Genomic DNA, 14,132 nt, shown 5'->3' with positions numbered 1-14,132 from the left:
TCTGGGAGGATGAGATGGGAATGGACTGAGAAGGGGTAGGGGGAACTTTCTAGGTTGATGGTCATATTCTAAATTTTGATATAGGTTTGGGTTACATACATATATGGCATTCAGAAAAAATCAGCCATGTATAGTTAGAATTTATGTATTTCATTATATGTAAATTTTAACTCAAAGAAAAATATAAATAAATATTAAATTCTATTGATACGCATGCTGAAGTGTTTAGGAGTGAAGAACACTGAAGTGCAACTTACTTTGAAATTCATTCAAAAATAAGATAGATGGATGGATGGGGAGAGGGATAGAGATGGATAAATACGTAACAAAACAGGTGCAGTAGTATATTAATCACCGCCTCTTGGTGGCGACTCTGGATGTGCACTGCACAGTTCTTTCAACTTTTCTGTATGTTTGAAATTTTCTTATAATAAAATGTTAACTCATCTTACTTCTAAGTCTCTAAATAGATTGGTTAGATTTAGAGACACATAACTGACGCTAGAAGTCAAAGAAATTTTCCAAACATTTTACCTTATGTCTCTCCAGAAATTATAATTCTAGAAAACTCTAATTCAGAGTTTGTTCACAAACCAAAATATATGTAAAATTGTCATGATAGGAAATTTAACGGGGTTGTGGATGAGGTCCTTTTATCTCCATACAGCATTGCATATCTGTAAATCTCTTTCAAAAGACATTGGGCCCATTGATTTTGTTTTTGATGCACTGAATTTGCAGAGTAATTTGCAGTTCTCAAACTTAAGTATGCATCAGAATTACCCAAACAGCTTGTTAAATACAGATTGCTGCCCCCACCCCAGAGTGTGTGATTCAAGAGGTCCGGAGTAGGGTCTGAGAATTTGTACCTGTCCCTGGGTGATCCTGATGCTGTAATTGGGGGACCACTCTCTAAGAACCCTGCATGGAGCCTCTCCCATCTCCCATCAGGAGCACCCACTGCTATCACTCCTTACTTTAAATTGCAAGAGAATATAGGCAAGTCAACTCCAGGATTTTCATGAAAATCAAGCAGAAAAAGAACAAAAAGAAGGAAAATGAGTTTTTAAATTCCTGAGCCTTTTCAAGTTCTTCTTTTTCTTTTACATGTGTTAAAAAAATAATAATTACTAAGAATACACCAGTTGTCTAAAGCAGTACAGAAAAAGTATTACAAAATAGACCTTGAGATCCACTGCCCTACTTGCATTTGGCGTATCCTCGTGGAATAAAACTATTCTTGTGACTATCTTAACAAAACTAAATGGACACTTCCGTTGTACCTCCTTTCTTTCCACCCTTCCTTCAGACTGAGAGCCCCTCTACTGTAGCCACCTTGTACTAATTGGCTAATCATGATACACTGAAATAGTTGACTTATTCACCTGCCTAATTTACTAGCATGCACAGTCTTTGTGATCAGACAGATCATATTTGAATTGGTGTCACTAATGCCTAGTAGCTAGTAGGGACTGGATGGATTAAATGAAAAGCAGATGAATAAAAATACGTATTCGCCAAAGCAAACAGAGATTTTATTTAGACTTTGTTATTGTTTGAAGTTAACCAGGTCTCTGCCCCCCTTCTCTTATATTGCTATAGCAAATATGTTGTTCTTGATTGCATTGGTTGCCCCCCAACATGCTCTAGACTTTAAAGAGTAATTTTAGGAGAATTCGATCAAGGGAGTGTGTGCAAGTGACAACTGCATATGTCTCAGGCACTTCTCCTTAAGAATGAGAGGCTGTAGACTCAGAAGGTAGTCTATGAAAGGTAATTTTCCTGCTTGGCTGTTGGTTGGGTTATTAAGTAAGTAATGAAGTTATTGCTCCTTTGGGAAAACTATTAGCCCCACCAAGCAGGGCTGAAATGTCAACACTGGCAGGTTCAGTCTGTCTCATTCCGTCTTTCAAAGTCATAAGATAGTGAAGTATCAGCCTGAGGAATCAGGGCACTGGGAATTCTGACCAAGGTGGAAACGGTGGTTCTTTTAGCCGAAATGGAACACACTTACAGAGACAGCTGGGCAAACAGATATAAAGTGCCCCATTAAGAAGAAAACATTATCCCCCCCAGATTTTTGGCAAAATGGCATTTCCTTCTAAATTCGGTAGCAAACATCCTCGAGGTATTTGGTGACCATAATGTCTTAATGAAAAGTTAACTAGCTGACTCCTGGGGATTACGGGTCTAAGGTGTTAAATGTGGCTTTGTGAGGGGAGCTGGGACTTTGGGACTCAGAGCACGTGTTGTGTGTGGGAGCCTGTCCTCCAGCTGATGGCCTCACCGCAGGGCATCAGAGTGGGCTCATGCTGTTCTGCACGTGCTGGAGCAGAGCTCATGGATGCTGTAGTTTGAGCTTCTTGCTAACGTTGATCACGCGTGTGTAAAGTTGAATTCTGAGTTTCTTTCAAGGCCCCCATTCCCTGGCTGCGGCAGCTGTTCATGTGGTTTGTGGGACTTTTACCCAACTTTTATTCTGTGCTTTTTTTAAAATGCCATTTTTCTTTAAATTTATAAAAATCTTTCATCTACGTCTTATTTTAATTAGGATTTTTTTCTTATGTTTTCAGATTTGTGTTAAGAAAGCACAAGTAGGGATGCCTTCTGTTCACCTCTAAAGCTGTGTGCTGTTAACTCACCATTTCCTGATGCCCAGAATCTCTTTTCCTCTATTGTTCTTATTTAGATCCCTGATTTATTGTCTGAGTTGTGTATATTTGGCGAAGTAATTTCATTGGTAAATTAGGGAGCACTATGTCCAAAGTATTTGCAGCTGAGCCCTATCCTCCTTACGCCAAGCACCTCACCACCCGTGTCCCTCATGACCAGTGACAGCAGGATCAGAGGGCAGGAAAAAGAGCAATCAAAACATGAAGGAAGAAGGGCAGGTGGGCAGGAGCAACTCGAGGCCTGTGGGAAGAGGTTAGGGAGTTTCAGATTGGTTACCCATAACAAATCACCCATTTTCATAGTAGCAATTATTTTGTATGGTCTTTGGGAACGAGGCCGCTGTCTGGAGCCATGAATAAAAGATGGTTTGAAGGCTGCCATTTAGAGTTTTGCAATGCACGAGTGTCATTGTGGCACACTGCGCCTATCAGTGGCACCCCGGTTCCTGGAAGGCACGCAGTAGAGCAGCTACATGTTTATTGCACACTAGCTCTTTGCAAGCTCTCAGAAATTCTCTATTGAGCCTTGGTAAAACTCTGTTCCCAAAGAGTTGGGATGAGAGTGAGAGAGAATCTATGAGATTTTGAGAAAGAATTCCAATCTGGAGATCCAGAGAGCCAGGATATCATGAGATATATGGGATTGATAGTTGAAATATAATAACTTGAAATTTAAAAAGGATTTGTCTAGTAATTACTCCCTGAGTGCTTTTAATTACAATTCTGCATATACATACTACCACCACCACCACGACCACCAAAACAATTTAATTCCTTCTCCCTGTCTTTTCTGGCATGCCATCACATCACTACAGAATGGGCCATGACATTCCTTATCTCCATAACCACCTTGCACAGACTCCTTCTGATGGAAGGTTATTCAATCATCTTGCCGTTACAGCACTGGTGCTAGTAGTTTTTATGATGTCTAATATTATAACAGCAACATTTAATCTTCATTCTCCTTAAAATATTTAACTGAAGCTGCCATGTTTTTTTGCTATGGAAAATTTCCAGTCATACCCTGGCTTTCCAGTTGTTGCTTTGCTGTGATTGGTAAGAAAAAGCCACACTATAGACTACAGACTACACGTCTCAATTGAAGGATCAGGAACAACCAAAGATGCTTCTCTAACTGCCTTTGGCTACTCCCTTCACCCTGTGGCTGTCACAGGAAAATTAATGAAGCTCCAAGTGGTTTTCTTTTTCCTTCTAATACCTCTCTTTGGATCATGGTACCCGGACAGGGAGAGTCATTTGAGCACCACGCCTATGTTACGTGATTCCTTTTTGACTCCCTAAGAATTAAAACAAACGTTAAATCATTGCCAAGTCTTATGTTAAAATTATGGTTTGTATAACTTAGCATTATAGTTCAATTAAATACAATCTATGCCATCAACTATGACTTTTGGAATTTTTTGTATGTGTTGTCAGACAGTAACTGCTTAATACATAAACTGGAGATGTGACATCTTGACAGCACCTTAATAAGCTGCTGTGACCATAATGGCACTGGAATGTTTTCCATTTGCAATCCACTGTCTAACAAGATTATAGAAGACATTTGAAACTTAGAATTGTCAGTTTGGGGAGCATCATAATGCCTGAAAAGGACTTGCTGATTTATATATGTACCATTTTTGAATGGTGAATTATAATGTTAGGTACTACTAAAACTACTTTCACCAGTGCTATAATGGCAAGATGCTTGAATGACCTTCCATTAGAAGGAGACCCTTCCGTTTCTGAGAAAGACTGCTGTCTCAGAGATGCAGAAGGCCATGGCCCATTCTACAGTGGCGTGATGGCATGCCAGACAAGAGATTCAACCCTGCTGAATTACATAAGTAATTTATTCTGTTTTATTGCTGAGTCGTATCCCATTGTATGTATAAGCCATAATTTGTTTATCCATCCAACTGTTGATGAACACTTCGGTTGTCTCCAGTTTGGTGCTGCTTTAAATATCTGCATACAAGTCTCTGCGTAGACTTAACGTTTTTATTTCTTCCGGATAAATACTAAGGAATGAAATTGATGGGTTATGTGGTAGCTGCCCAACAGTTTTCACAAGTGGTTATGCCATTTAACAGTCACACGCAAAATCTGTGAGAGCTCCAGTTGTTCTAGATCCCACCTAACACTTGTAATGGACGGTCTTTTTCATTTTAGCCATTCTTATGGGTGAGGTATCTCACTATGGTTTTAATATGCATTTCCCTGAAGACTGATGATGTTGACCAGGAGTTGGTAAACTATGACCTAGTGCAAATCCAGCCAATTGTGTATTTTTATAAATCTAATTTTATTGGAACCCAGACCCGCCCATGTGTTTACATAATGTCTATAGCTGTTTTGTGCTACAGTGGCACAGTTGAGTAGTTGCAATAGAGAAAATCTGGTCTGCGAAGCCTAAAATATTTGCTATTTGACCCTTTACAGAAAACATCTGATGACCCTGCTGATGAGCATCTTTTCATGATCTTGTTTTTTATCATATATCTCCATTAGTGAGGAATCTACTTAAATATTTTGCCCTTTTTTCTTAAGTATTTTGTCTTCTTGTTGATTAGAAATAATTCTTTTAAATATTCTGGATACAAGTCCTTTAACAGATATATATATTACAAATATTTTCTGACAGTCTGTAGTTGGCCTTTTATTTTTCTTGTTAGTTCTTTTAAAGTTCAAAACGTTTAAAATTTGATCAAATCCTATTTATCAGTTGTTTAAATCTATGCTTCATATATCACATCTGAACTGATGGGGATTGATTTAATTATTTTGATATCTTAGAAAATTTGACTTTGTATAACAAAATAAGTGACTGAACAAATATAGAGGCTGGTAGTGTAAATGGAATGTGTGCAAAAAGAGGAACATACTATGGGGTTTATTCTTTCAATCCTGAAAAAATTGAGTCTATTTTATTGACATCAGTATGATATCTATTCTTTTACTTAATTTCTTATGGAAATTAATGCTGATCTGGTTTATTTTCAAACTTGCTATTTAGGATACTTCTAATTTCTTAGTGTTTTACAACATTGACAGCATATAAGCTAATTATTGCTGCTATGCTGAGATATTTTCTACTTTTAGAAGAGAGCTTTAGTATCTTGCAGTTTTTCTTAAGAAGTAATTTTATCAACTTGACCAAATACATATCAACACTTTAGACCACATTCTGAAATATTTTGGAAAGTGTGAGATAAGCTTAAGAGAGGTTAGACATGAAAGAATTCCTCCTACTGAACGGGTTGTGATGGTAACTCCTTCCTCACAGATCCGTGACTGGACGTCTGTGGTAGTTTAGCTGGCTTAACTAAGTGCTATGTTGTTGGGCTAAGTTCATTGCAGAGCTTTATTGACACTGACCACAGCCACTCAGAACTCTGGAGTCAATGTTAAATGTTTGCTCAGCACCTGTGGCGACCTCTGGTTGCTCCAGAGAGTTCCATGATCTCACAGTGCTCAACGTTTTGTCTGATTTTCTAACCTCACTACACTGTTTTTAATGCCACAGGTCATGTATTTACTTTTAAAAATTAAAAGAGAATTAATTCTAATTTTGTTTTGAAAAACTTTTTTTATTTTGGAATTTAATAACACCCTTTGAAATGTTTAGAGATACCCCAGCGTGTTGCAATCAGATCCAAGGTTCCATTTTGTCAATATGCAATCTTTTTCCTCAGCCATACTAGGGTGGTTTTCCTGAAATGTTCACGTTCTTCATTTTCTCTCACTCCTGAGTGGCATATGTTCCACTTCTCTTATAAGATACAGTAAAATGTACTCTTATTTCTCTGTACTCATGGGCTTTCTGGGTGACATATATGCCATTTTACTTATAAATATTTTCCCAGTTAAGTTCGTATTGTGTTATTTTTCTATTATCTCTACTTTACATCATTCACCAGAGGTCTTCGCACTAACGGTTGAAAGATAACTGTCATGATGTGACTAGTGTTCCAAAGTATTAAACCAGAATTACTCAGAGTGAAGATAAGTTTATCAAAGATTAAAAATTATTTTAGGATGTACAGAGATATACACTAAAATATTGGGGAAATTGTCCAAGAGTATAAAATCGAATACTAGTCCAAACGTTCATTTGAAGGAACACTTGACAAACTTATTCAGACTGAAAGGGCAAAAATTGCTTAACCTTTTTGCTGAGCACTGAAAGGGTCAATGGGGTAATAACTGAGTGAGCAAAGGAGTGTGTTGAGAAGGAAAATTGAAGACAGAGGGGATCCATACTGGGTGACAATGTGAGCATATGTGTAGGGCCAGGGCCTAATGTGTGTCACAGAATGTGAGAAGATGATATGGCCAAAAAAAATGAGATGTGGTGAGAAGTAACGAGAGATGAAGTAACGTGTGGCCAGATAATGAAGGCCAGATAGTGAGTCTCAAAGTATATGATAGTTTCAAAGTATTATTAAGCTTGTGATGCTGTTTTGAGGGAGGATTTGTCTGTGTACATTTCTCTCTTTTTTTAGGACTTTTTAAAGTTTAGCTCTAGAGAGTAGTATAAATTGGAATTTTGGAGAAAACGGGGCAGCTAAATGCCAATTCATTTGGAAAGTTACATGATGCTGATGTATTTGTTGACATAAATTACTAGCAAAAAGGAGAAAGACTGGAGTCATAAAAATGCCCATGCAGAGGAAGTGTTCTCACTTCCACTTTCGTTGGTCAGTAATTGTTTACAGCCTTCCTTTTTCTCCCTTGGTGTAGCCATCCTTTCCACGCCTGAGGGGAGGAATAATGTGATACATCAGGACAAAATCTATGAGCAAAGGTCTGAGGTGATGATGCTGTGACTCTTGGCTCTTAGTCAAACATGCGTGCAGCCTAAGTACACTAATTCCTTAATGTCTTCTCCCCAACAAGGTGTTGGAAACAGGCCCACTCTGTTTTGACTTATTGTGACACCTGATAACCTTCTAAGATAGAAGAATATGTGCTTGACTTATCTTTGTTCTATTCTATTGAGCAGGGTGGTGTAACTCTAGGGTTAATCCAGGCACAGAACTAAGAAGGGAAAAATTGGCTTGGACAAAACCTGTGTTATAGCTAAGTATAAATCACCTCCTCAAAATCTAATGAAGTTAGGACAAAACATCAGCAGTTAGCATCAACTCGAGCCTTAAGGTCTGGGCATTGGCCACTCTTTACTCTATTGGGTAATGACGAGGCTCTCAATAAAAATGAGAGTGGAACATCCAGCCTAGTGAGAACCTGAGACCCAGTTTGACCCTGCACTTAACTTGCAGAGTGACAGAGGTGTGGCTGCCTCAGTTTAGTTGTTTCCTCTCTGAGAGAAGTGGATGAGGTGAGCTGGACTAGACGAGTCTTCCTCGGACTTTGGATAGGCCACTCAATATCTCTGGGTTTCAGTTTTGCCACAAGTGTAGGACTAGAAATCTGAGAAGTGAGTTCATAAAAATGTCATCAAATTCTTGGGAATTATGAACTACTCCGCATATACCTAGGAATAGTAGAACTAGCTGCTGAGGTAAGAGAGTGGTTCCCACAACATGGTGTCCAAGAGGTGCTGTTTTTATTCTTTCAAAGGCCTGATGGAATCCTTTTCTGTAGCTGTATTGAGGCAGTCCAGGCTGATTTTGACTAAAAGAGTATAAATTTAATGTGAAGACTTTGGGAAGCCCATGCTGTTCAGACGTGCTGAATGGTGTGTGTCTGTGTGTGTGTGTGTGTGTGTGTATGTGTGTGTGTATCTATGTCTTTGATTAATGAGAAATAGAATGTGAGTTAGTAAATTTAATCTTCCCAACAGGTAAAATATTTAAAAAATATGAAATCCTTATGGAATAAAGAAAGAAAATAATTGAGGTCCACAATCTCTTATCTGGAATGCTTTGGGCCAGAAATGTTTTAGAATTCAGAAAATCTTTGGATTTTAGAAATGTACTAGGATGCCTAAACCATATATTAAGTAACCTCTTCAGTGGGGTCTTGACTAACATTCCTTAATTTAATACATTAATATCCCTGCAATTAAACACGTGAATAATTACAATGACTATTCAATGAGGTTACCTGCAATTAAACACGTGAATAATCACAATAACTATTCAATGAGGTTAAAGAAAGACTAAGTGGCCTCATAACAGTTAAGATCAGGTTTTGATACTAAATTAGGTTGATGTGGACTTACAAAAACCCTATGAACCATTTTTGGATTTCTGAATTGTGGCTAAAGGGTTATGGATGGATCTGATGGAGTAACCAATCATTGAGCAATTACCATGTGCCAGCTTTAAGGTAGCATAATTTGCACTAATCTTTGTAAACAACTTGTCAAAGTAAACATTGTTATCCATTATCCATAATTTACAAATCAGGAAACAAGGCTCAAACGTGGTCAGTGAGTAGCTAGAGGCCACACTGATAAGTATGTGGCAGACCTGGGGTTTGAACCCAGCTCCTTCTGGCTCTCAAGACAAAAGACAATGTTGTTAGCTCGCTGCTTGGTCAAGGCCCTTTGTTAGTGTGATTATCTGCCCCTGTTGCCTGCACGGTTTAAAAAAAAATGCCTTGAATATTTAAGCTTTCTCTCCTCGCTCTGCATAGGTTCCCTGGGAAAGTTCATGCAATGATCATTTACAAACTAATGACCCCCAGATGGATCTGTACCCCATTCCTGAGCATCCCACTTAATATTCCACTCACTGTTGGGCATCTCCATGTAGTTGTCTCACTGGGCCAGCATGCTCCAAATAGAACTAGTCATCTTTCTCCTCAACCTTTCTCCTCTGTCAGCATTCCCAGTTCTACCATCTCAGTTACCCCGAAGCCAAAACCCTCCCCCTTTTCTCCCTTTCCAACTCTATCAACCACTAAGTCCTGTGGGGCACATCTGGAGAGCAGCATGGCGGAGGCTGGGGGTTTCAAAGGGCAGTAATTCAATTTACCAAGAGGAGATATCAGATGCTTTCACCATTCCCAGACAGCGTGTAAAATGAAGGTTCTGACCCATTGTGGCTAGCTGAAAGAGCTTTAAATCCCATCTACCTTCTCACTAATAAACTACCGTCTATTAAACCCTAAAATTGTACTTCGTATTGTAGACTGTGTATATGTTATGAAGTCTGTTTTCTTTGATCTCAAGATTACCTGTATTTCAGCGATATGGGTGGCTGTGTTGTGATGTGGAGTAGCTAAGTGGATAGCGTGCCTCTCAATAACAACGCCTCTAGCAACTAACCTTTGCTCCAAACTCGTCCTGATCTGCTGAAGAGTGAAGTAACAGCCACCTATTTTCTCGTTCCCATCTTTAGGTAAAAAGCCAAACCTGAAAGTCCACATCAACACCACAAGTGACTCCATCTTCTTGAAGTTCCTGCGTCCAAGTCCTAACGTAAAACTGGAAGGTTTCCTCCTGGGATATGGCAGCAACTTGTCACCAAACCAGTACTTCCCTCTTCCTGCGGAAGGGAGACACACCGAGGCCGTAGTGGGTAAGATGCTTGGGTTTCCGGCAAGGGAAGAAGAGGTAACAGGTAATCGGCTTTACATGATTTGTAAGTCTTGAAGTCCAGCACCATTTCATCTACATCCTCAGCCGAACCAAATGTCAGAATTACAATCATCTTCATAAGTGTCGCAACCCATAGCACAGTTCTTTACATCAAAAAAATATGTAATCCATACTTTGCATGTACTGCAGAAATAATCTTCATTGCCATTGTACCCGCAATCCTGACCACATAACTTAAATTGCATAGGGAAAAAATGAGCTAAAATGCCTCTTTAAATCTCTGTAACACAGCTCGTTTACTTTCTTCTGGTGGAAAATATCATCTATAGCTTTCTGGGTGTCTCTTCATGAGAAGCTACCTTTAAAAAGGAAAGAAAATGTATTGCACTTTTAAACTTTTAGAGTCTTTCAGACAAAAGGATTAAAGTTTTTGTATGTAATATAAAATTTTACATTCCTTTGAAAATGTTTTTAATCATGTTAAAATGTAATTTGAGGATGTGGGCACCTTCAAGCCTTGTCTAGAAAGCTTATTTGCAAATAAAACCTTTTTAAAGGATAACGTTTTTTAAAAAGGGATCATCTATTACAAACGCTTCCAAAGGCTTTCTGAACAGCTTAAGATGAAATTTATATTTTGCTCCACTAGTAGGATTATTGCTAAGAAGCCTTTCCATGAACTTCTGATATTTGATCCTGTAACTTGAGCTATCGTAGATCAGATCTGGCATTTATGCATATATGCAGGGAATGTCGAAGATGAATCTATTCTGTCCCATAGCCCCTTGTTCCTCATAGAGAACTATCTGTTGGACTGTAAAAGCAGGCAAGAGAGTAACATTGTTTTTTTTTTTTTATTTTTTTTATTTATTTATTTATTTTTTGTTTATTGCAGTAACATTGGTTTATAACATTGTAAAAATTTCAGGTGTACATCATTGTACTTCTATTTCTGCATAGATTACATCATGTTCACCACCAAAATACTAATTACAACCCATCACCATACACATGTACCCAATTATCCCTTTCACCCTCCTCCCTCCCCCCTTCCCCTCTGGTAACCACCAATCCAATCTCTGTCCCTATGTGTTTGTTTATTGTTGTTATTATCTACTACTTAATGAAGGAAATCATACGGTATTTGACCTTCTCCCTCTGACTTATTTCACTTTGCATCATGCCCTCAATGTGAGAGTAACATTGTTGATTAAATACCTAGATTAGATTTTACATAAGATAGTCACTTTAAAGGAAACACATTACAGTTTGTTACCAAAAAAATTTGAGAATTAGGAACTTTTGGCAAATGTAACAACACTAACCTTGACCATATAAACCAAAAGGAATTTGAAATTTTCCAAATAGTCTCCCACTACATTCACTCAACTATAAAAAGTGACTGGAAGCTATATACTTACACCACACAAATAGAAACAGATCTACTGCTCCTTTATTTATTGAGCATTAGAAACAGTATTTTATTTATGATAATTTTTTCTCCTTGGTTATGTAGGTTGAGAATTTGGTCAGTTGTAAACTTCCTTTCCACATGAGGTGAAAGGCATTCTATCTTAAAGTGATAGAATTCAGACTGCTAACAAAAATATGTGCAGAAAACTAGAGAAAATTTCTATCACAAATATACCAACCTTTCACTAGTTCGATGATGAAGGATAATCAAATGGACTAGGTACGCTTTTATTTATTTACAATTGTTTTCATCCCTTAAAACTTTTTATTATGGAAAAATTCAAACATATAAGGAGAGAAAATATTATAGTGACCCCCATGTCTCATCATGCAACTTGAATACATAGTATTGTTTTGCTAATTTTGTTCCATGTATTCTTCACACACACTATTTTTTTTTAACTTGAGTATTTTAAAGCATAACCGGGTATCATATTTTTTAAATCTGTAAATGCTTCAGTACGCATCTCTAACAGATAAATATTTTTAATATTGCCATGCCTTTATCACATTATAACAATAATTCCATAATATTGTTTTGTACCTAGTCCATATTTAAATTTGTCTGTGATCTTAAAAATGCCTTCTTAGAGTTGTTTCTTTTTTGAGTCAGGATCCAAACAAGGTCTACACATTGCATTTGGTGGCTATGTCTCTAAGTCTCTTTTATTCTATAACAATCCTCTCTCCCTTCCCGTTTAAATGTCATTGATCTGCTGAAGAAATTGGGTTATACATCCTGGTCCACATTCTGTATTTAGCTGGTTGCTTCCGTTTTTGTTTTGAACTGGCTCCTCTATCGCCTGTATTTCCTGTCTAAAGATATTTAGATTTAGAGGCTGTATTAGATTTGGATTCAGCTTTTGGGGGGAAATAATACTTTATAGGTGGTACTGTGTGTTTCTCACAAAAGAGGTACATGATGGCTGATGTCGTCCTTCGTGATGGTAAGACTGGCATGTGTAGGTGGCCTCAGCCTGATCCCTTCATTACAAAATTCATCATCAAATTTTCACTTAATAGTTTTAGCATCTATCGGTGATCATTGCCCAGATCCATTATTTTATACAGGGCTTGTCAAATGGCAGTTTTACATTCTAGACACATTTTAGATACAATCTGATTCTATCATTCCTCCTGCATTTTTTAGCCAAAATTCTACAATAAAGAAGAAATTTTCTCTTATTTACTTTTTGATTTTCCTTGTATAGTGACTTAGGAAAGGCAGAATAAATTCTCATTGTAACCCTGGTAATCTCCAATGGTGACCCGTGATATTGTTTGTTGGTTTTATGATCAATAAGAATGCAGTGATTTTGGGGCTGGCCCCATGGTGTAGCGGTTAAGTGGGTGCACTCCACTGCTGGCGGCCCAAGTTCGGATCCCGGGCACCCACAGAGGCACCACTTGTCAAGCCATGCTGTTGCAGCGTCCCATATAAAGTGGAGGAAGATGGGCACAGATGTTAGCCCAGGGCCAGTCTTCCTCAGCAAAAATAGGAAGATTGGCGTGGATGTTAGCTCAGGGCTGATCTTCCTCACAAAAAAAAAAAAAAAAAGAATGCAGTGATTTTTATATATTTAATGGGTTTTAATCTATACATCACTTCTCCATCCCTTATGATTCTTCTCATTGTCTAGCTTGAATGTGGTTGTTTTACCTCATTCACTATTAGACTGTGAACTTGAAGTCAAGGTTTATGTCTATTCTTTGGTTTTTCGTAGCAGAATGATTCACACTGGGTCGATGGGCAGTAAACATTTGTGGTACTGAATTGAAAAGATTCAAGTCCATGTAGAGTATTCAGGCTGGAGGAGGCCCCAAGAGATTGTCTGATCTAGGCCCTTGTCATCAGGCGATCCAAGGTAGATAAAATACATACATCGCTGTGTACCTTAAAGATCTCTAGGGACAAAGATTCCTACACTTCTGGAAGGCTATGCCAAGTAGCATTTTTAAAACTCTTATCTCATCCTTTGGATCAATATACTCTTTTTATTAATCTCTTTTCTCTTCTAGTATTCTAGTGGAAGAGAAAAATCATTCCTCTTACATATTTCCTTTTCCATCTTTTTTATGCCAAGGAATCCGTGTGCTTCTACTTTTATTTCTTCAAAATGGACTTGCATTTCCAAGTTAAATGTTATTCTTTGGTTGCTTAAATTGATTATTTATCGTCTCATAATGATTGTGTTTGTATTAATTGCTCCTAATTGATCAACCAGCTGCCTATTAGTTTTGATTGCTGCTATAACAAATTACCACAAACTTGGTGGCTTAAAACATCACAGATTTATTATGTTACAGTTCTGTAGGTAGGAAGCCCAACGTGGATCTGTCTGGGCTAACGTCAAGGTGCGGGCAGGGCTGCCTTCCCTCTGCAGGCCCTGAGGGGGAATCTGTTTCCTTGCTTCTTGCAGCTTCTGGAGTCTGCCCACATTCCTCTTCCACCTTCAAAGCCAACAACAGTGGGT

The 14,132-nt window shown here is 38.1% G+C and overlaps 1 protein-coding gene across 11 annotated transcripts in view; it reads left to right on the top strand.

Annotated features, from left to right (window-relative positions):
* The window catches only part of ABI3BP (ABI family member 3 binding protein), a 242,401-nt gene that overhangs the window by 51,871 nt on the left and 176,398 nt on the right, over positions 1-14,132 (top strand). For all 11 annotated transcript variants that reach the window (XM_087439510.1, XM_087439507.1, XM_004439976.3 and 8 more), the window contains exon 2: positions 9,986-10,165. In XM_087439510.1, coding sequence (XP_087295636.1) covers positions 9,986-10,165 — 180 coding nt within the window. The remainder of the gene's footprint in view (positions 1-9,985; positions 10,166-14,132) is intronic.

This window comes from Ceratotherium simum, chromosome 15 (genome assembly GCF_057802395.1).
Source record: "Ceratotherium simum simum isolate JZ-2026a chromosome 15, ASM5780239v1, whole genome shotgun sequence".
In the NCBI taxonomy this organism is placed as follows: domain Eukaryota; kingdom Metazoa; phylum Chordata; class Mammalia; order Perissodactyla; family Rhinocerotidae; genus Ceratotherium; species Ceratotherium simum.
The sequence above is the reverse complement of the archived record's forward strand: the minus strand, read 5'-3'. Positions and strand labels throughout refer to the sequence as shown.